The sequence below is a fragment of the Podarcis pityusensis genome (assembly GCF_964106645.2).
Source record: "Podarcis pityusensis genome assembly, chromosome: 3".
NCBI classification, from domain to species: Eukaryota; Metazoa; Chordata; class Lepidosauria; order Squamata; family Lacertidae; genus Podarcis; species Podarcis pityusensis.
The window spans coordinates 89,003,495-89,027,393 of record NC_138026.1 but is presented as its reverse complement, the minus strand read 5'-3'; the positions used below and the strand labels follow the sequence as shown (position 1 = coordinate 89,027,393).

General features: G+C 44.3%; 1 protein-coding gene across 5 annotated transcripts in view; it reads right to left on the bottom strand.

Annotated features, from left to right (window-relative positions):
* Positions 1-23,899, bottom strand: part of PLB1 (phospholipase B1) — a 119,875-nt gene that overhangs the window by 1,765 nt on the left and 94,211 nt on the right. For all 5 annotated transcript variants that reach the window (XM_081000093.1, XM_081000094.1, XM_081000095.1 and 2 more), the window contains 9 exons: positions 22,623-22,722; positions 20,771-20,822; positions 15,673-15,753; positions 15,184-15,249; positions 11,855-11,949; positions 10,471-10,552; positions 8,157-8,255; positions 5,726-5,821; positions 555-629 (listed from right to left, as the gene is read on the bottom strand). In XM_081000093.1, coding sequence (XP_080856219.1) covers positions 555-629; positions 5,726-5,821; positions 8,157-8,255; positions 10,471-10,552; positions 11,855-11,949; positions 15,184-15,249; positions 15,673-15,753; positions 20,771-20,822; positions 22,623-22,722 — 746 coding nt within the window. The remainder of the gene's footprint in view (positions 1-554; positions 630-5,725; positions 5,822-8,156; positions 8,256-10,470; positions 10,553-11,854; positions 11,950-15,183; positions 15,250-15,672; positions 15,754-20,770; positions 20,823-22,622; positions 22,723-23,899) is intronic.

Genomic DNA, 23,899 nt, shown 5'->3' with positions numbered 1-23,899 from the left:
TCCTTCCAGCAGCACCTTAGAGACCAACTAAGTTTGTTATTGGTTTGAGCTTTCGTGTGCATGCACACAAAAGCTCATACCGAAAACAAACTTAGTTGGTCTCTAAGGTGCTGCTGGAAGGAATTTTTTTATTTTGTTAATAATATGCAGTTAATCATTGTTTATATTTTGAATTAGATATATATGCGGGCACCAAAACACTTAGGGCCTCTAAAGGTCTAAATCTAGCCATTAGCATCATTAGCAGCAGCATCAGGACTGGTGCAATTCTGAATCCCAAAGAATCTCGCTTCATGTCCTGGGCTCTTGCCTCTTTTACTATCTAGTTCTCTTTGGGCAACCAGATTCCCTTCATGCCACACAAAGCCTATAATGGGGGATGGCACATTTTAAGCCATTTAAAAGTTATTTCAGAAGGAATGCAACAAATCAAAAGTGAGAAGAGTTTATTTTGTTGTGGGGAAACCAGATATGGGATTGCATAGGCCCCATCTCTTGCTCTTCCTATGTCTGTGCTATGGGGCAAGATGTTTCTGCAGACCTTTGTTACTTACCGAGGTTGGGCACTTGAGTTTCGACCTATCATATGTGAAGTTATTGTATGACTGCTTATGATCAACTGGCTCCAGCTGAAAGAAAAAAGGACAAATAATTCGCCCCTGAATCGTAATTCTATATTTTCATGGGACTGGGCATGTTATAATACACCACAAGAACCACACTAATAAAATATCACCATTAAATTGCAGTGCTCAATCATTATACCTACTGCATTATTATAGTATTGTATATATTACTGCTCTGTATTCTGCTATATTATACAATTATAGCTTGGAAAGTGTTCTTTCTACAGGTACAGAATAAGATTTTTTAAAAATGTTAAGCACCCTGTCTTAAGGTCATGACAGGAGGCTATAAAAACCCTGCGGAAATGTAATCTATGTCTTAAGTTCCAATGCATAAAAGCAGCCTTTTATAGCTTCTATAGAGTTCATGGGAAGTGGCAAATTAATAGGATGAAATATCAAATGTATAGTGAAGGGCCTCAATACGTGGCAGCTAATGTAGTCCTCTGGAAGCGAATTTTATGCAGGTGAAACCTAATGGACTCAAGAGGGATGAGAAAAGATTAGATCTGTGCAACCTGATTCTCATTTCAATGGGATTTGCTTCCAGGCAAGGATTGCAGTGTTATTCCTAGCCTTTCAGAGCTGGCCAGAAATGTAGGGGTGTGCTGGCTGTTATCCAGAAGGTTATTCTGGATAGATCTGTAATCCAGAAGTTACACATTTATGCTGTGTGCAAGCCACAATGTTTGGACAGCCTGTCCAACAGGGTTGCACTGTAAAGGGGAGATTAAATTAACCATGCCAAGCACGGGGATATAGCCAGTTTTATCTGCCCTTTTTAGGGCGCAGTTCTAAGTTGCCTGAACACACAGAGTGCTGCTAAGAGTACTCCCAGGCACATAGGAAACGCATGCTGCAAGAACCCTAGTTGGGAGACCAGCTACCCACCCATCTATTTGCTTCTTCCTCTCCAAGAACCATTTAGCACGTTTTCATTGGAGCCTGTGGACTTGACTTGAAGCCTGACTGCACTGTAGTACTATAAGAAATTGCACAGCAGGGTAGAGTTTTTGCTCCTCCTCCAAGTTGCTCTATCTCCGGGATGGACAACCAGTGGTCCCTCAGATATTGTTGGACTCCAACTCCCATCAGCCCTTTCCAGCCCCATGGGTCAGAGATGATGAGAGTTGTAGTCCAGCAATGCCTGGAGGGCCCACCCAGGTTGCCCACCCTTGCTCTAGACCAATAGGTCTAGACCAGGGATCTGCAACCTTTAAGACAAAAAGAGCCACTTGGACCCGTTTCCGAAGAAAAAAAAACTGGGAGCCGCAAAACTCGTCATTATAAAAATAACTTTTTTTGTCACTTTTTTATTATTTCTTTGTTTGACCCCTCAGAATTATTCCTCCTCATAGAAATAAACGTTAAATTAACATGTTACCTTTGTGTGTGTGTGTGTGTGTGTGTGTGTGTGTGTGTGTGTGTGTGTTCTTCACTCCCCTTCAAAACAGTGACCAGCGTACATGCCCCCTTTCAATGCAGTGACCAGCGTACATGCCCCTTACAATGTAGCGGGCGGGCGGGAAGGTGACATCGGGGCGGTGCATGACTAACGCATGCACCGCCCCCATGCGACGTCACAGCCAGTACAGCGCCCGCCACAGTGGGGAGTGTCGGGGCGCACAATGCGCCTCCTCCCCTCGCTAGTATCCGCCCCGGAGCCGCGGCAAAGGTGTAAAAGAGCCACATGCGGCTCCGGAGCCGCAGGTTGCTGACCCCTGGTCTAGGCTACTCAGTGATTTCTTAGGTGAACAGAGACTTGGTCACTTAAGGCAACACACATTCATACTGATTTCTTTGGAGGATTTACTGCACAGCATTGCATCAAGCAATTGTTGTTGCTCATTCCAGTGCATTTCCCTATCGCTTTCCATATTTTAAAAACCCACTTTTTTTAAAAGCAGGTTTGTCGAGTGAGAGTGCCAAATCCACATTAATTGCCTGAATTTTCAGGTATGTGATTTGATCCCACCTGCAAAATAGTGGCAGTTTGAAAGTGCCTGAGCTCAATAGTTCAGTACAGTTGTACCTTGGAAGTCGAACGGAATCCATTCCAGAAGTCCGTTCGACATCCACAATGTTCAAAAACCAAAGTGTGGCTTCTGATTGGCTGCAGGAAGCTTCTGCAGCCAATTGGAAGCCACAGAAGCCCCATCAGACATTTGGCTTCCAAAAATAGTTCGCAAACCAGAACACTCTCTTCTGGGCTTGCAACGTTCAGGAGCCAAAACGTTTGGGAACTAAGCTGTAAGACTTCCAAGGTAAGACTTCCAAGGTTCATGCTTTGCATGGGAAAATGTCCACGGCCAATCCATGAGATCTCCAGACAGAACTAGGATAATTCCTGTTTGAAACTCTGGAGAGCTGCTTCCAGTCACTGTATAAAATACTGAGCTAATATATTGAAATAAATAGACCAATATCCTGACTCAATATAAAGTAGCTTCCCAATTCAGATTTCCCTGCCTCTGCATCCATTAGATCACAGTAGGTCTCATCTTTATTTTGAACGTAGCTGAGCAAAGCAGACTGGCATGCACACCCTGTGTTTTTTTGGCACAGAGGACTCCTGCAGGCACAAATCCTTCCCAGGGGAGACAACGTGGTACATTGACAGAGAACAGAACAGCTTAAAAATCCTGGGAAGGCCAGAAAAGTGGCTGGCTGGAGCAGCTGAGAATGCGCTGATTTGGCACCCTCCCTTTGCAGCCTTTGCTGGCAGGGCGATGGCAAGAATTCCACTGGAGACTCCAACATTCCCTGACCCAGAAAAACCTCAGGCGAGGAGGCAGATAAATTAAAAGCACTCTGAGCTCTCATTCCTCTACTCCAGCAAAGAAAAAGGGTCCTCGTTAGTCTAGGAAAGTGAACCACGCTGGTAAATCAAGAAAGTTAAAAAACAAGAACCCTGAAACAGAAAGGAAATCAGCACAACTCTTCTGACCTAAGGTCAGAACTGTATGAGATTGCTAGCCGTGAGGCAATTCTAAAACCCAGGAACTAGGAATATGACTTTGTTATTCCACATCTGGTTGGAAAACACACTCTGTTTCTGGTAGCGTGGCTTCCTCAAAAAGCAAATAAAAAACTCTGCTTATAGCTCTTTTGTGGCCCCGATCCCAGCTCCCACCCGCCTCAGCCAGCATGGCTAATAGGCAGGGATGATGGGAGTTGTAGGTCAACATCTGGAAGGAACCAGTTTGGCAAAAGCCGAGGTGACATAGCAACCAGATTTGCTTGAGGGGCAATTTGGCCTCAAGTGCTGGTTAAAGGGGCCACGTACCATTCTCCTCCTGTTCAAGGCAACACTTTCCACCAGTCATGCCTGGAATGAAGCTTGCTGGAGAGTCATGACATTGCTCTTGCTATGGTCACCTGCTAGGCCATCTCTTAATTTAAAAAAATGAGGGTAACGCTCAGGCTGCTCTTTTATAAGCAATGGAGGAAATAACTTGCCAGGAGCTATTAGTCTGTCATATGACATACCTAGACTAAGGTACTCTGGTCCCAAGTTGTTTGGGGTTTGTAGGAGAAAAACAGCACCATTATCTCACCCCTAAGGACCATATAGGGATTTGTAACTTTGCAAAACCATTGCAAGCGTTCGGTTTAGCCTTATTGGATTTTGCCACCTAGTGGCAGGTAAGGAGAATGGGTGTCTTTCCTGAGACCACCTTCATCTGCAAAGCCCCACCTCCTAAGCTGCGTAAGTATTTTGGAGTATTATGGGTGGCGGGGAGCTGTTGCTGAGTACCAGAAGAAACTGCAGCAAAAACCTCCAGGAAGTCATAGGAGCCTTAAAGGGCTTGGAGCAGGCTGGGTTATAATGTTGGATGTGAGTTTGGGCTGATTTCTGTCTCTCTCTCTCTTGGGTTCAGCATTGTAGAGCAGGGTTTCCCTGACTTGGTTCTCCAGTTGGTTTTGTACTACAACTCCCATCATCCCTGACCAATGGGTCCTGCTAGCTAGGGATGATGGGAGTTGTAGTCCAAAACCAGTTGGAGAGCCAAGTTTGGGAAAGCCTGTTCTAGAGTAACATTTGTTATTGCTGCTATTGTTGTTGTAGTGGAGTAAGTGCCAAGGGGGGTATAAGGTGTTGCCACCTCCTAGGGAGGCTGAGGGTCAAACCACACCTGCCTCCCCCCAACCTGAAATAGGCCATGTTGGCTGGAGCTGGTGGCAGTAGCTGTTCAAAACATCTGGAGGCACCAGGCTGGGGAAGCCTCAGCTACACACTGTGCTTATTGCATAGCGTCCATCTACACAGCTGCTGTTACTGGGATCGCAGCAAGCACAGAAACAACAAACCAACCCTGGGATGGAACTGCTTCAGGTTCCAGTAGGCTCTCATAGGAAAACATGAAGAGGACTTCTAAACATTACATCGCCTCAGCAGGAAGGCATCAGCATTCTATTTGCAGGATTATGAATGGTGCCTTGAGACAAATCTCACAGGAAAGTGGGTCCTTGTTGATGCAGCAACAGCGATAAGTGTTTTATACATGTTAAAGGATGAATGTGAGCCAAACAGCAGCCACCGAACTTGTTCCGAATAATAAACTGATTATAAAATCATAATAATCTTTAAACTCTTCACAATCCTGCAAGCATGTGCAGAATGTATTCTGTTATCCGTCAGTAACTACAGCTAGTTGCCATTTCTAGGATAGAGGAGAAATTAATCCAGACCACTTTTTAAAGCAAACTGCTGCTCTTGGAGGTTCTGGGACCTTTTTGGTTCCACAAAATGTAGACAAAAAAATTGCATTGTATGGGAAAATGCACTGAGGAAAACACACAAGTGCATATTTTAGGAAGGAAAATGCATGCAAGTATGGCTGGGGCAACTCAGCCAGATGAGTGGGATATAAGTAATAAAATTATTATTATTGTTATTATAAAATGTGCATAATTTACACACAGTTTTTCCATGTGTGTTTTTCAATCTTTAGTAAAACAGGACAGAATGGACTTATGACTATGAGCCCGTGTGAAACTGATAGGGAAAGTAAATAGGCTGTTCATCCATCCACACCCCCATATATGAGGTTTCTGTATCACCAAGTATGTTTGAATTCATACAACCACCATCTTACCATATTATTCCAGAGTGCTATGGCCATCTCTGCATGGCCCCTCTCCGAGAAATGAAAGCAGTCCACTGCAAAGAAACTCAGGTCTGGCTTCCCGTCCTGTGATTTAGTACAAAATACAATTATTAATCTTCAGAATAGATTTTATCACTCACTAGTCAGGCTCTGGCATTTCACGTGTATTTTTTTGGCCCATTGTCTCCTGGCGCTGAGCCAATCAACAGTCAAATCCTGTCTCTCAAAAGAAGTCACATGGTTTGTTTTTGTGTTTAATACACTCCTGCAGCAACCACCAGCTAGGTATAGATTTTTTGATTTTTTTGGCATCATGTGTAAAAATCGACTAAGTCAACTATCGACAGGGATGTCAGTACATGCTTTCTACAACTTTAAATGCTGTTAGATTGAAAAGGCAGTATAATAAGCCTTTTTCCAAGTGGTATTTATGATAAATGGTTACTTTTATGCCTCATATAAGCAGCAATCAGCAGTATCAACGGAGCATCTCGCCTCCAGGTCCTTTCAACATACTGATGCTATTGGGAGGAGGACACAGTGACTCTGTTGCAAGGACATAATTCTCCAACCTGCAAATAAGCTATTTGTTTCAGTGAATGGGCATAATCCTTTTCTTCAAACAGGGAGGCCTGCAAAAGCAGTAATTACATGGACTGAGTGCACTGTGACATACACAGAGTTCTAGACTGGAGAGCGAAGGAGCCTCTTCCTTAGAACGGGAAACATTATCAAATGATGTTATAGATTTTTTGGAAGCACAAGCCATAGTGGTTAGTTCACACATACATGTGACCAAAGAAGAGATGAAGAGAAGGCATCTATACATAAATGAAAAGATGGGGAGACTTCAAGGATGTATAGAAACCAGTTAAGTAGGGCTTAGTCCATAGTTTCTTCTGCAGGAGAAGCTAAACCAGTTTCTTCAGACAAACTGCTTAGATAGTCTTATATGCGTCTTCAGAAGTGGACTCTGATGGTGGACTCCAGTCTACAGAAGCTTATACAGTAAATATAGTAATATTTATTGGGCCACACGACTCTTCATTGTTTTATCTGGTTAAGTAGCCTTGGGCCCCAATAAATTGGTGTGTGTGCACTTTTGAAATCTCCTTTCCCCCTTCATCTCTCAATGCCTGCAGCCTCGAGTGAAGACTAGCATGCAAAATGGTGTGCGGAATCACAGATTAATCACCAAAGCACTGCTTTCATAACATTTGCTGTCTCCTCAAATTTTAGAGGCTGTTCACATTTTCAGCTCTGATTCATCGGTTGATAGATTGTGCGGCGATGAGATGTTGAGATAGAGATGCATACAGGAAGCAGTCCTAAGACAATGTCAGTGCTGCAACAATTTCAAAAAGTTACTTTCGATACGTGCCCACCTATCATTTCTCTGGACTTGGCACCAACCTTTTACACAGGTCTCCTTTCCCTTTCCCCCTAAAGGCCTTTTCTGTTTTGAACAATTAGAGCAGGGATCAGCAAACTTTTTCAGCAGGGGAACGGTTCCACTGTCCCTCAGACCATGTGGGGAGCAGGACTATCTTTTTTTAAAAATAAAATAAACAAATTCCTATGCCCCACAAATAACCCAGAGATGCATTTTGAGTAAAAGGACACATTCTACTCATGTAAAAACACATGGATTCCTGGACCATCTGCGGGCTGGATTTAGAAGGTGATTGGGCTAGATCCGGCCCCCAGACCTTAGTTTGCCTACCCATGAATTAGAGGAATGATTTATTTGTTTCTGCTTGCCTGCCTGATTTGTGTGAATAGTCAGATGTGGACATGTGGCATGTATCATATCAGTTATATGTGAAGAAGAAAAGAAGAGTTTGGATTTGATATCCCACTTTATCACCACCCGAAGGAGTCTCAAAGCGGCTAACATTCTCCTTTCCCTTCCTCCCCCACAACAAACACTCTGTGAGGTGAGTGGGGCTGAGAGACTTCAGAGAAGTGTGAATAGCCCAAAGTCACCCAGCAGCTGCAGGTGGAGGACCGGAGACACGAACCCGGTTCCCCAGATTACAAGTCTATCGCTCTTAACCACTACACCACACTTGCTCTCTCTCTTGTGAGTGACAAATGGCCTTTAGACACTCTGGGGTCTGGGTCTGGTGCCAGTTCTTGTATGCATTTTGAAAACCAGAAGTGGTCCAATTCATTTATTGATATATGTTCTGGGGGCCTGTAATCCTATCACCAGTATTGGCTCCCAATTGCCTCTAGGATGGTACACAGAGCCAGGATGGTGAGAACTGACTGTTCTATCTGTCTGTCTATTTTTCAGTTTCCCTTGCAACGCTACATGGTTGTAAGGATGATGTAATCCTCAGCCTGTATATCTTGTCATCTAGAACAAATCCTGGAACACTGCTTTGAGTGCTGCAGGTAGCAAATGGTGACTCACACTGTCTAGTGGCATGATGGTGTTTCGGAAAAACGGCTGCACAACAACGGCAAAATCCTCCCGTTCCGCATAGCTGTTGACCATCTTTGCGCTTCTCTCCTGTTTGGGAAGTACACAACGGCAAGGTCAGCGTTGACATGTGGACTCCCTTAGCTCTTTCCCTCCAGTATACAAGTACTGACTCAGACCAGACGGACTAAAAGGGACGAGTGCCAAGTGCAGGGGTGGTGTCACAGGAGAAGAAGCGACAAAGTACAGTAAGGGCAACACAGCTACCCCGTTAAAGGTCATTGTGGAAGTCACACTAGCTGAACTTATGTCCTGAGACAGTCAGATGGCAGGAATATCCGCTTCACAGAGCTCTTGCAAGGATAAAGAAAAAAGGAGATACAGTGGTACCTCGGGTTACATACGCTTCAGGTTACAGACTCCTCTAACCCAGAAATAGTACCTCAAGTTAAGAACTTTGCTTCAGGATGAGAACAGAAATTGCGCTCCGGCAGTGCGGCGGCAGCAGGAGGCCCCATTAGCTAAAGTGGTGCTTCAGGTTAAGAACAGTTTCAGGTTAAGAACGGGCCTCCGGAACGAATTAAGTATTTAACCCGAGGTACCACTGTAGACCCTTACAAATTATAGGGTAGGCTTAGAAACCAAACTTGCTATTATCGCCACCATTTCTCAAATCTCTATACTGATTCCCAGCAAGCCTCCTGAAGGAAATTAAGGCTATCAATGGCTATCAGCCACAATGACTATGTACTACCCCCCCACACACATTGTCAGTATGAGTCTGAAATACTCCTGGAAATTACAAGGGAGGGGAGTGATGTTGTACTCAGGTCCTGTTTTCAGGCTTCCCACAGGGATCTGGTTGGCCACTGTAAGAACAGGATACTGAACTAGATAGGCCTTTTTGATTGAGCAGACTCTGTTATGTTCTTAATTTACAACAAAAAAAATCATTAAAATAATAAAGCTATCCTTATAAAACTACAAAACCGCAGCACTGTCAACAAGTAAAACAATCAAGAGAAATTAGTTGGCAGGGAGTAAAGCTGCTCCAGTTCAGCTCAGGAGCTGTCTCCAGCTGTAACCAGGAATGCCAGATGGCTCCCAAGAAAGAACTGCCCAGAAAAGAACTCCTAAAAATGGAAAAGCAGAGAGGCTGAGGCTGAGTTTCCCCGAGCAGGGATTCCCATTAGGAGGGCATGAGCATCAAGAAGGCTAAAAGACTTCACTGCTTCCCACTGTGCCTCAGACAGGGGGGGAACACATAACAGATAAACACACAACACAAATAAATACATAAGACAGAAGAGGTGAAGAAGAAGCAAGGATGAGTCACCGAGCTCCAGGCACAACGTGAAATGCAAGAGAGTGGATTTATGTGGGAAAACAGATGACATCACCAACGCCAGCTGAAACAAGCAACCACTCTCAGCACCAAATCAAGCCAACAAAATGTGGCAGCGCAGAGCCTTCCTCTTCAGGGTTCCAGTCAGCTTTGCCATTTTCTCAGGGGAGGCTGGTCTGTTAGGCCCCACCAACTCTCAGCCTGCCTTCAGGCAGCCCACCACATGTCCTGCCTTCTCCCTTGCATCTAGTCCAGGGAGTGGCATTTCCTGTCAGTTCCCTCCTCCTTCATCTCCGTGTTGCCCTTGTAAAAAAAACTCTACAGGGAGGAGGACAGAACAAAATTGGTTGGCTTGGCCTGTCGTTGACCCTGGCTCCACCTACTGATGGTCTTCCTCCTTTCTGCCCTACTAGTTCCCTTGGGCATCAGTCAACCACTGCATTTTCCGCTCCACCCAACCTCAAATACCCAGCCAACATTCTGTAGCATCTGACAACACTTGGTCCTCATTGGGCTGTTTCAGGTTCCTTCCCTTGGAGTGTGTGTGTGTGTAGTTCTGCAGACCTTGGGGTTTCTCCAAGCCTGCTGACACTTTTTTCCCCTTGTGGGTGATGCTGCTTTAGCTACATATGGAGCCACACTCAGAGAATGAGTCCACTATTAATATGTAGGCTTAACATCTACAGGAGGGGTGCAAGGATCTTGAGTGGGAGTCAGCTAAGGAGTCTCGTCAGTGGAAGCTCTGCACAGAGATTGCTACTTGTGCACTGGTGCTTCCCTCGCTCTCCCAAAATTGGGTTGGGGTGGGTTGGAAGAAACCCCTGGAAAAGTGTGGTGGGGGGGAGAGGAAGGATTGTTCTGTCCGGCAAGCCAAAGTGCTTGGGCTGGCAGAATGATCGGAAGAGCATGATGTTAAATTCCTCCTCTTGAAATCAGTAAGAAAGGAAGTGCTTGCTTTACCTGAAAATCTCTGTTAATTCTTTTCATTTCCTGTAGTTCAGGGGAGTTTTCCTGGGGGTTTAGAAAACACGGGCAAAGGCTCCTGAAAGAGAGGGATGCTAAAATAAACACAGATCCTAGATAGCACAGATCCTAGTCCAACCCCCTGTAATAGTGAAGGTAACAAGATGGTTTGATTTAAAATAGCTTAGAAAGAATGTAAAATATTAGATTAGGGCTTGTGAAACTCCAAATGTTGTTGGACTATGATTCCCATCATCCCTGACCATTGGCCATACTGGCTGTGGATACCAAAAGGAACTAGAGCCCAACAACATCTGGAGACCCATGGGTTCACCACCCTTGTGATTATGTTTGTGGAACCAAAGAATACAAAACCCTATGCCTTGGATTTTAAAAATACATTTCTTCCATGGCCTAATAACGGACACATCAGGATAATGTGCTTAAGCCTGTGGTCCTATATATGTGCATACACACATCTGCACATGGCTTACTCAAAATAATTCTGGGAGCTGTAGTTTGCTAAGGGTGCTGGGAATTGTAGCTCTCTTAGGCATAAGCTACAGTTTCCAGGATACTTTCTCAAAGGCTGCTAAGGTGTCATATAAATATGTTTTAGATATATGATGTCAATGTGGCCTTAGGTTCTAATCCCACTGCTGCCCGGGACTTGTGCCTCACTTGTTGGTTTACAGAAACCTCCCCCAGCCTGGAGCCCTCTAGAAGTTTTGGACTGCAGCCCTAGCCAGCATTGGCCATGATGGCAGGGGCTGATGAAAGTTGTAGCCCAAAACATCTGGAGGGCACCAAGTTGGGGAAGGCTGGCCTAGAGGCATGGTTCTTATTTGGGATATAAGAACTCCTGGATTCAACAGTTTGGACCTTTGGATTCTGGTGTTCCAAACCCTCTTTATAGTTGGGTAGCCAATGACACTGGCCAGATGGGAAAGACACCCACACTTCCATACAGTGGAAAGGGATTTTTGTGACATGTTTAGCACACACAAATGGATTCCAGGTTAACACACGTCTCAAATTGGCTTAACACAAGAGATCCAGCATCAGCCAGACTTTGTGAATCACTGTCTACCTTGTTATAAATATCCATACAGAAAACAAGAAGCCCAAAGCTACTCTCTTAAATGGCTGCAGCTCTAATGGAAATCAATGAAGATTGCTCTCATGTGAGTAAAGGGAAAAACCAGACCCAATATCCTCATTATAATTAGAGCATCTGCTGCCTCACAGCTCCCAGGTCCAATAGCATCTTGCAGGGAACAGGTTTTTTAAGCTCTTTGCGGTTGCTTTATGAATAACAAAAGTATAGATCGGCCCTAAAAATAGCATACAATACAGATTGCTGTGCGATCCGCTCACTTACGCCCCTGAAAGAACACATCCGGATGCTTCCCTTTCTATCTGACGCAGTCCAGTGAGTTCCATTATCTCCACCATGTTGACAAAAGCCCGAGGGAGCTGCAGGGATTACAGTAACCAGGTATATTGATGCACAGAGCACAAGGCAGAGCCAAACAGCAACACAGAGAGGTTATGCACAGATCAGTAGTCGTGAGAGCGTCTGGTTTTCATGCAATAGGAAAGGAAATGTACAGAGGGCCACAGATGAAGGTGATTGACTACATGGAACTGGCGGAAATGACTGGCAGAATCCGAGACCAGAGAGAAGAGACGGTGAAAGAAGACTGGAAGAAATTTAAAGACTATTTACAGAAATATTGTAAAATTAAGGAATCTTAGAAGGATGTTGGATAGAAACTAAGGGTTTTTTTAGCTGTAATGCTTTAAGAGATATGAAAAAAGGTTTGCAACTGGGTAATTTTAATGGTAAGGATTTGCTGAATCAACAAATTGAACTGGAATACAAAAAAGGGAGGTATGAGGAGGTCCGGGGAAATAAGTATAAGGAAGATAGGTTATGGAAATTTAATGTCCTTTTAATTGTTTTATTTGGTATGTTTTCTTTTATTTTTTACTTCTTTGGTTATATTTTTTTAAAAAAACTTTATTCTTTTTCTTTCTGTATTCTGTATTTTTTGTATTTTTTTTGAAACTTTAATAAATATCATTTTTTTTAAAAAAGGAAATGTACAGAGGGCCAGTGGCAATGAACGGAAAATATTATGTCGGTGCGATAAACTTTATAGCTATAACTGCAGGCTGGCACCGTTAGCCATCTTGATGCAACGTCGAGCTAGATGTGCAATGGCGTTTGTGCAGTAATTGTTTATGGCAAGCAAAGAAATGTGCATGACTTTGCCACAAGCCTCTACCACAGGTGGGAAATCAACAGCCTACAGACCACAGAAGTTCTGTGTGGTCTACCGGGAGTTGCTGACACCTCTGCCACTACTAAAATCACCTTGTATCCTGTGCTTCCTTCAGACCACCAGACAGCTGTTTGGGAGGCTGCAGGGGGCACAACTTACAAGAAGTGGGGGTTTGGAAATGACCCTCCCTGTACACCTCCCCCCCCGCAATGTAAATTATGCCATCCTCAACCCACTTAACAGCTGCTTGGCAGGTGTTAAGTCTGCACCATCCTGCTTCCAGGGAGCCTTTTATCCCCCTAAAAGCTGAGCTCTGAAAGGCTCTTCTGAGAGCAAGGACCACACTGGTGACAGCCACCTTTCCCTGATTTCAAAGGGTTGGTTTGCATATATTTGTTTGCATATATGTGTAAATGCCCGGACCGCTGGCATGCGGTCCACAAGCACTTACCCACTGCTCCTTGTGGGCCTCAGGGGCGAAAAAGGGTGCTCACCTTTGCTCCAGAGCAGCCTTCTCTAACCTCGAACCCCTCCAGATGCTTTGGACTACAACTCCCATGAGCCTTTGCCAGCTGCTGTGGAACTAACCCTCAAGTGCCCTTCCTGAAGCGAGATCAGGTCGGCAGGCCTGAGAGACTGGTCTTTTAGTGGTGGCCCCCAAACGGTGGCATTCCTCCTGTCGCGAAATAGGATTGGCGCCCTTCTTGTTGTCTTAAAACAATATTTCTGAAGGTGTAGATTAGGTGCCTGTTTAACACTCTGTTGGGTGGCTGAAGTGGATGTCACCGTTTAATTCTTCCTGCTTATCACAGCATAGTGTTTTATCGTATGCCTTTAGCTTCTTTGATAAGACTTGCATGCCACCTTCGGAAACTGCCTCATTTTGACAGGCAGCAAACCGATTTATTAAATAAAAAATGAATAAAATACCCAGGAGACTCTGGGCCACCAATTTCAATAACTAGCTGAGGTTACTTAACAGCACAGACCAGTGGAGGCTTTTTCATTTGGGCAATGGGGCACTGCTGTGTCACTTCAGCCTGCCCTCAGCCAGCCCCCACATGCCTTGTCTGCTTACTCACAACTAGTTCAGGGGGTGGGACTGCCTGGCAGCTTCCTTCCCCTTAGCCTCAGTGTTGTCCTTGTAGAACTCAGCACAAAAGAGTGTGTGTGTGTGTGTGTGTGTGTGTGTGTGTGACAAAAGTAGAATTAACTGCCACTGCTTGCATTGGCACTAGTTCCACCTGCTGTCTTCAGCCCTCCCAGCCCCCACAAATGGTTTTGTTTCTTTCATTCTACCTTTCCCCTTTCATTCGTTTTATCTTCATCCTTCATCTCAATAAAGCTTCATCATTTGAGAGCAAGGTTTTGACTGCATATTTGTGGCAACCCACAGATCTTTATTCCAAACTTTGACACTACATACTTTGTCTGAGGCAATGTAAGGGGAAAACAGAGCAACTTCACTTTGTAGCAACTTACGGTTACGCTGGGAGTTGCCTCCTTTCAGACTGAAAATTAATCGGTGATTTTGCTCAGCATGAACCAACCTGGACTGTGCAATCATCATCTGAAGCTCTTTTTCATGTGCCCCTTCCATGAAAAGTCCAGAAGGCGCCATGGAGCAGCTCCCCATTTGTGGAATGTTCTACCCAGGGAGGCCTGCCTGGCACCTTCACTGCCTATCTTTATGCGCCAGGCAAAAACTTTCCCTTATAACCAGGCCTTTAGCCATTAACTACATATGGCTTTTTAGAAGTGGGTGAGATGTTTTTAATGTGTTGCTTTTCCTCCTTGGTATTAATGTATCTACATGGGGTGGGGGGGTTGTTTACTTATAAGTTGCTTTAGGTTGTCCTGGGCAAAATAAAGTGACTAACAAATTTAAGAAAGAAAAAAAGAAAGAAAGAAAGAAAGAAAGAAAGGAAGGAAGGAAGGAAGGAAGGAAGGAAGGAAGGAAGGAAGGAATTGGGAGTGTTGCAGACACTAGGCAAGCTCATTATCATGTTTTATCCGCCCATCTCCTTTCCTCCTCTGCTGCACAAATATCCCTAAGTCAGAGCAAATAAAGAATTGGGGAGGCTGGACAGTACATCCATAAGCACGGTAGACAAAACTGCTGCCTGCTGTTGAGGCAGCAGCATCTTCCTGCTGCAGAGGGCTTTAAGGGCTAGCTCCACATTGAGAAAAGTGAAGAAAACCATATAAAATGCAACCACGTTCGCCATAGTAGAATCTCACCGCTTTCCTGGTCATTAGCTATCAAGGTCATTGGATTACCCTTCAAATATGACTGCACCAGTGCCAGCTATCTGAAAGAAGGTCCTGAATGAAACATGATCATGGAAACTCTGTGAGGGGTGAGAAATGTTTAAGTGCAGTTGCCAAGAACTCAGCCTTCTAGAGTGTCTTAAAGTCTTACCTCCTTGTAAAGGATATCAAGGGTGTCCTGGAGGTGTTCTACATATCTGTCCACTGAATAGGTCTCCTGAAGAAAATGAAACACTCAGTTATCCATTTTCAGTATTGCATGGAAAGTTGCAGATAAATCCATCCCCACACACCCAAAACCAGAGAGGTCTATGGAATAGCTTGACTTGAAGGAGACTGATATGAGGATATAATTTGCGCTAGCAAAGTCTTGATATATTTAGAAGGAAGTATTGCAGAATTGGGAACTATAGTTTTAATACTTATTAGCTCAGCACATGGATTATTATTATTATTCCCCCAGTGGCTGGCTCAGTTGTTTTCCATTCTGGATGGCAAACCTCTTTTTTTGGAAGGTCACTAGAGCCAATCACCAGCTTTGAGGACTGGGGCTGCAATCAGGACACAAAATGCTCATTTCAAATAAAAAGTGACAGGAAATACTATTGTTTTCAAACCAAGCCAGCTACAGCTTTCATACCTTGTCTAAGCAATAGTTACAAAGGTCATTGCCTCCAATGAAAATGGTGACTAGCTTCCAGTCCTCCTGATAGTTGATGCTCTGGTGAGAAACAAAAACACTACAATATCAGAGTAGTTCAAAGATGTTCAGAGAAGCAAAGAGAGTAATGAGTGATGTGACTTGCTCAGGATCCCATCAATTCCACTCTCCGGAACTGCTGGAGTCGTCTCCCTGCTCACCTGCTGTGGAATTGTTACAGGCATTGCTTGGGGCTGCAGAAAGTCAAGCCAAAGCACGTACACACTCAGTCCATCTCCACGGGAAAAGGCCATTTGAGAGTAAATTCACAATCCCATATTTCTCATGTTGCACATAGCAATGCAGTGGCATGCTATCCTCATTGTTTGAAATGCCACCATGCCTATGCTGTCTTTGTGACAGCTTTTTTCAAGGGCATGAAAGTATTGCATGCGCAACAGAGGGTATTAGGTATTTGAGCTGAACTTGTTGCATGATCATTACCACATGAAAGGGTTTGTCTAATAGGACAGATACTAGAGAATAGCAGCAATGTCTCTCTCCCTCCCTCCCTCCCTCCCCCCCTCTCTCTCACACACACACATAGTCCCCCTTTGCTGTCTGAAATCCAAAGTCTTTCATTGGTGGGTCAGACTGAATAACGGAGGGGGGCCACTAGGGGGCGCATTGGAAGATGGCCGACAATACCATCTCTCCGACCCACATGGGGTAATTAAGAGGCTGTTATAGGAGTAGGCAGCCTCCCTTGTTGCCCCAAGGAAATGGGGAACACTGCCCTTGACTGCTGGTGCCCATAAATCACCCCCTAATTCGAAAGAAGGGGGTGAGGGCCCTAGGCAGAATGCCCCCGTGTGGACTTCGGCTCTCCTGGATGCTGTCTCTGATCTCGCACTAGCTGCAGCAATTTGGAATAATTAATTACAAAAGAAGCAAATGCACATATTTCAAGTGAAGAAGGGGAGTGAAGTTTGCTAATTTAAGTGACTTCTGCAAAAGAAGACGACGGGCTGGAGAAACAGGAATATTTTACGATGAAGATACACCAAAGGCGGGGTATGTTGACAACGGGGCTGAATGGGGGGGGACCTTTTTTACTTTCCTTCTATGTGATTTACAAGAACCCCTCCTCATTAGAATCGTCGGTTGAACTGACCCAAGCAGGATGATCAAGGTCTGTGTGGAGATAAACTTTAACCAAAAGTATGCTTTATGGAGCCCGAGAAGCAACAAGAGCTTTTGGGAATGGCGCAGCAATTAATTTGGAGTCGCCATCTTGCCAAAGGATTTATAGCTGGGAGGAAGAACAGACTTGTTTTCAGACTGCATTCCTAGTGAATCTCCTCAGAGGTTTTGAGAAAGGAGGCAGATTGGTGAAGATTAATGACGCTAAGACTGTTTTGATGTATGAAAGTGAAGTTATATGGAAAACGTCTGGATATGGCTACTGGATAAAAAAAATAATATCCACGCAGGATTACAAACTGTTCTAACCAGCTTGCGGAGACTATCAGAGGTCACAAAGAGAAAGGAAAAATATATGAAAATAACAACAAGAGATGTGGAAAAATAATAAGAAAGGACTGGATAGTACTGTGAACATCATAAGGTTAGATTTGTGGACATTAAAACAGCAGTAAGAAGCAAGAAGTTGATTGGATCCCTTCGGAACTTGAAATATGGGTACCCCCAACAAAAATTTAAAATTCGGCTGTGTAATTTGGAATTTATGTAATTTGGTTTGATTTGATGTGATTGGTCGGTTAATAAAAAATTATTCTTAAAAAAAACAACAGACTGAATAACGGAGAGTAGCGAGAGAGAGACAGAGAGAGAGAGAGAGAGAGAGAAGGAATAAAAGCCAGGGGAGAAATTGGCAGCTGCCCTGGAGTGTGATCATCTAAGCTGCATCTGGTTTTCTGCGACACAGGAGGCTTTTTATTCCTAATGGACTTTGGCGGTGAGGGGTGTAACTGGGACCGCAAGCCCTTGGCACTTGTATAGAGGCAAGCATGAGAAAAAAGGGAAATTTTCCACAATGATGCACCGAATGCTAGTTGTTAGTAATTGGAGTCACTGAGAATCCCTGACAACAACACGTTACCAGGACTGTTGGGGGGGGAAAGGAAGGGAATGCCCAGAAGAGTGGACATTTGGATAGAGAGGAGCCCTCAGATAGGTGGCTTCGCTGTGCTTAGCCAAGGCCGGCAGCTGCTTCAACCTACGTCATTGCCAGCCAACAATAGGGGCTGCTGAGAGCTGTAACTCAGTGGAAAACATTCTGTAACATGCAGTACAAAGAAAGAAATGGATGGTGGCTATTTTTAGAGCAGCAAGTTTACATAACAAGCATTGGTGAATGTGTCCTAAGGAAACCAAAGGCCTGGGAATCACAAACAGGGCTGAATTCTCTTCATTAATAGGATTTGTTTTCCTGGCCCTTGACTTCACTTCACGTTTGCTTCAAAAAGGTGCCCGGGGGTGTTTGACATCATTCCCTCTCTGATTTCAGAAGGCCAGGATCATGGTCTCTGAAACCTAGGAGCTGCTGTGACTTTTGCTTAAATGTCAGTGCTTCCACTCGGCTGGTATGTGTTTGTGTGTGTGTAAGAGAGAGAGAGAGAGAGCAGGAAAAATGCAGAAATGCAGAGAGGAAATGGATTCTCCTTTCTGCTTATCACAGTATGCAGCTAATGCAGCTAATATGCAACTAATAAGTTGCAACTAAATGCAACTAATAAGAGCAGAACAACTGACAGCAAAGTCAGCCCTCACTCAGCACCTGTCACACAGGCCTAGGTTTGGGAAAGCAGTGGTTTTTGTTTGTCTTCCAGCCCACACCAAACGATCCATCAATAGTTTGATGGCACTAGTTCCTCTTCCTTCCCTGCAATGGCTCCTCTCCCAAAGCAAAAGGAGTCAGGTTGGTAATAACACATTTAATACACCCTGGTTGCATTTTCCCTCTGCATCTGAGCTCAGCCACCAAAAGCTAACCTCAATAACATAAAAAGGTTTTGCAATGCTTCCAAAAGACACTCGGGCAGACCTACAGGGAGAACAAGTTCCAGAAATGTGGGGCAGCCACTGAGAACACCTGTCATCACATGCATTTCATGCGCTTCCTTGGCGCACAGATCATATTAAGAAGGTGTTTTCTGTCTATCCAAGAAGGTTGAATGCCACATAAGGACAAAGGCAACCTCACAGGTACACTAAGCCCCTAACCAGAAATGGCTTGCCTGGTCATAACCACTTAACTTGAATTGCACCCAGATGGGGCACAAATGCACATGGTAAAAAAACATTTCCTCAATGTGCTCTTGGAAGCCGACTCTCCTTCAGAGGTGAGCCATCTCATTTTGCGTGTCTTGAAGCTACTGAACACTCATCACAGTACAGGTCTGCATTCTCTGCTCCACTGTTACTCTATTTACGTCTTTAGCAAAAATGCATATAGTGCTGGATTGTAAACAAGCAAACAACCCAAAGCTCTTTGCAACAATATAAATCAAAATATTAACATTACATATAGAGAGAGAGTTAAAACGGGTATTAAGATATTGTAAAAGATTAAAATCAACACTAGCTGTCTCAGGAGGCTTGCCTAAAGCAAAGGCACCAAGCAGGCACCAAGAGGAAGACAGTGAATGTTCCTGCCTGCCTGATGTCAACAGGCAGGGAGTTCCAAAGCACAGTTTGCTGCTGCACTGAAAGATGGATTCTTACAAATGTGGAGTGGGTGTTATGCGGTACCTGCAAAGGTGCCAGTTCCACAGGTTGAAGCTGTCAAGTGGGTATATATATGGTAAAGCGAATCCCACAAAAACAACAACAACAACACTCATCCCAAGTTGTTAAGGGCTCTATATACTAATAGCAACAGCTTGAACATGGGCTGGTAGCAAATAGGCAACCAGTGGAGATAGCTGAGCTAAGGTGGCTTTAAAAAAACAATAAATTAAAAAGTTCACATGAAAATTCACCAGCATTTTGGTGCAAATTTCTCCTCCTAGACACATTTTTGTATGCAACTTTGCCTAATATACAGATTTCCCAAAGCTATTTCCCCTAATATACTGGATGTCTGTATATTACTTGAATGACAAACAAGATTGCAAAATGTGGGAAAGTGTGAATTAGGAAGGACGGATGCGTTTTGGTTCATTCTTTGGAAAATGTGACTTAGGTAAGTTTGCTGGATGCCAACGCAATCAGATTTCTCTCCCATCCCTAGTGCCTTCCATTCATGTGGCAGGATGCCTGGATCCAGCCCCTGGCACTGCACTGAAGGCGTAACGGATGGGCTCAGAGGTGCCAACTTGAATAAAATATTGGGGCGGGGTGGCGCAGGTAAGCCCCACCCTGCAAAATCAATCACATGGCATGGTGCATGCACACCATTTGAATGGCAATGCCCCTCAATTTGGCGGGGGCAGCCTCCTCAAATATTTTATGGGGGGGGCGAAGCCCTCTTGGCCCCTAGGAGTTGGCTTCTATGGATGGGCTTTACTCTCATTCAGAGACTGCTTGATCTTGGTATTTTGTATTTGGACAGGAACCTCCCTTGTGTCACACCAGTTTGATCAGGGGATGGCTTTGTGTGACCTGTTATCATGCAACTTGGATCATTTTGCTGGACTCGTCATGAGCTACTTGCTCTGTGGGAATTTTGCAGCAGTGCTATATTCTCTGATTGTGGTACCATTGCAACATGGGTTGTATACAATGTCTTGTGATGGGGAAGATTTGGATCCCAGTCTTTGGGGCATGGTGGGACAGTTCACAAGGCTAAATATTGTAAGCATCAATATTTTAAAATAGCACAAATAGCATAAGTTGGTTTTGGTGGCTAGAGGATGAAACTTGTTCATGCCTACCCCCACTGCTTAAACACATATATTGCAATACATTAACAAAGAGAGGATGGCTGGTTTTTTTAATAATGACCCAACATCTTAAACACAACTATTGCACGCTTGCATTCTTGCATTCGGCAATATTATGGGTATCTTCCTTACCCAGTGGTTTCTACAAGCTGCCAGATTTTTCATTCATTTTCTGTAATGCAGATACTTACTGGGCTGTTTTTCATTCGCACTACCAATCCTCTTGCTTGGGCTGGGAGATTCCTATGGAAAGAGAAAAGGAGAGCATTCAAACAAGGCAAGCTCAGTGGAGTCAACCAACAGAAGGAGCGTCATTGCGGGACAGAACTAGGATCTGAGAGTCCTTGGTTGATGTTCACGCTGTGACTTAAGAGAGTCATTTCTGATCAGTCACCAGCTGCCAAGTAGGATGAAACAAATGAGCAAAAAACACCCTCTCATGCAACCCATTTACTCTCATGAGCAATGTAGCTGAGGAACCACAAATATTGTGTCAGCTCTTCCATGAAACGAAACACCGCAGGTCACTATTTTTCTTTCAGAAAAATATGAGCTGTGATTTTGCATGAGTTCTCCATTTTAACATTGCACTCTTCATGTAAGCAGACCACTTGCGTGAGTCTTTTTCATTGCACTTGTCCATTGCCAGCATGTAATCAAAAACTTACTCTCAGCTCTTGTGCAAAATTCAGGTAAGCTCTCTCTCAGATTCCCTACTGTTAAGTGTACATATGTATTTATTTATTTATCCTGCACTTCCTCAAGGACCCCAGGGTGGTGTATGCTTTATTTAACCCTGACTTATCCTCACAGAAGCTCCAGGAAGTAGACTAGGCTGAGAGAAAATGACTGGCCCTCCACCAAACTTAATGCCTGAGTGGTGATTTGAACCTAGGGCAACTGCACTGCCCTGGATCTCGGTCTGAAAAGGAGCATCAGTAATAGCTGTACTCCTAAGGGTACCACCCTAGCCCACTAGGCAATTGTGCCATTGTATTTGGAAGTCGAGGGTTAGATATGCAAGACATATCTGTGTTATTTCCATGTGGTTTTTATCCTACCTACATAGAGCTGCAGTGTTTACGAATAAATTTCCTCTAAACATACATTTGTAATTATCTGTATTAATACATGTTTAAATGTGCAGTTTCTCTCAAAATACATATTTGAATGAGTGTTTTGATATCTTTAAGCTGCTGAGAGCTCTGTCACAACATCTGGGGAGGGGCAGAAATCTAGTGGAGAGCAAGATCAGGTAATGTCATCTCGGAATTTGCAAAGTCTGAGTTCCTCCAGGATCCTTAATTTAAGACTTGGAATTGGGAGGCTTCTCTCCCTCTCTCACTTTATAAAATGCTACGACCAGTAAGAGCTGCACAAGGAAAGGAATGATCAAGAACAGCAAATGCAGTATAAGGCCTTTAAAGCAATCTTCCCAGGAATCATGGGGATTGTAGTTGACGTCTCACTGAGGCCACAATTCCCAGCACTCGTAACAAACTGCAGTTCCCAGGAATCTTGGGGGGGGGATGTGCTTTAATTGTATGGTGTGTACACAGCCTAAGTTCCCTAAAAAAATGTCTGCACAGGTGACTACCACAAACTTCAAGACACTACCAGCCAACTTGCCTGCCAACCAGCTAGCATGCAAGCCAAACAGCAGAGAAGTTCAGATCGATTATTTTTGTTGAAGGATTGGCTCTGACAGAGTGCATTCGGAGCTAAAGCTCTAAATTTTCAAGGCTGCACTTGGAAGCTCTGCACTATTTCACAGCCGTGCCACCTCACCTCTAACTCCCTCTGCAGTTAATTTAGTGCTTGGCCAAAGGTGATCGATTGAGGACCTCAGAGGCTAGAGTTGCCAAATGTATTTAGACAGGTACAATATTGCAAAAAGATTTTATAGCAAGACTTTATCCTTGGATTCTTAACCAGATTTACACCCCGGAAGGGGATGAGGTGAAACACAGGCAAAAACCCTCAGCTTTGGGGCAACAGTTTAGGCTTAACCCGGCAGTTTTTCCTTGTCCCAGTGTGTCTTACTGTGCGGTGGCTCCTCCTACTGCTACGTTGAATCCGGCCGCTTCATTCTGGGTGCCAGTGGAGAAGCCAGAGAGGTTTGGATTAAACTTTTTCAAAATATCTGGCAGAGAAGGAAAAAATGCAAGGTATGGTGAGCAAGAGCCACTGTGAACTCCCAAAAGCCACGCTGCGGTTGGGCTAAATCTGTAAGAACCACCTCACATTTCATGAATGCTCCCGAAATTACAACCGGTTAACTAGCATAGGGGAAACTGTAGAAAAGAGAGCCAAGTCTTCCCCATCAAGTTTTTTTGGGTTCTATTACCCTCCACAGAGCTGTTGTTGCAGTTCAAAATGTCTGTGCTGAACACTGGAAGTACCTTATGCAGAGTGAGACCAGAGGCTCATCTGGCTCAGGTGTGGGGGCCAAGCGAAGATTCTCCCCCAGGCCACACCCCCTCACCAGGGGGCTCGTTGGGTCTACCATGAGTTAAACTGAGTTGAATACCACCCACAGAAATTTATTTTGCATGGGAATAAGAGTGCAATTTGTTTTGTTCAAAGTGGACCCCCCACCAACACCACACAAACGTTTTGAAGTTACTGTAGCTCACTGAATTCAAATGGTAAAGGTACCCCTGACCGTTAGGTCCAGTCGCGGACGACTCTGGGGTTGAAATGGTAGGAAGCACTAATTTTCCTATACAGAGATTGGAAGAATATAGCATGTGAAGTGGTTTTAAGTAGGGATCCAATATCAGGGTTAGCCCAGGTGTTGTTGTTTTTACTACCCTTGTCTTCTTATATGCTGAGCAGCAAAACAGCTCCATCTTCAATGCATCCTTCCCCAACCTGGTGCACTCCAAGCACATCCCTGCTGGCCAAGGATGATGGGAGCTGTAGTCCAAAGAAAGCATCTGGAGAGCACCAGGTTGCTGAGTTGACTGGGATGTGAGGTTCTTATTTTTATTTTTAATCCCAGTAATTTAGCTATCACCCTATCATTCTCTATATGAGTAGATCAGCCTGCCAATTTACTGGACATCATCACTAACTGATTAGTATCTCCATTTCGCTTTAAGTCATGTACTGGGAAAGTGGAAATCTCAGGATGTACAGGCAAGGGCTCTTTCTCAAAGCTATTTACACAAGTAAAGCACACAGCCCTATAATTTTTACACCCAGGTGGCTGCCTGGTTTTCTTCTGTAGCTGTTCTTGCTCTGTTCAGTGTGTGATTTCTTAACAATCACTTCGATACAAGATCAGACAGGCTTTGACTGCGTTTGTATTTTGAGCA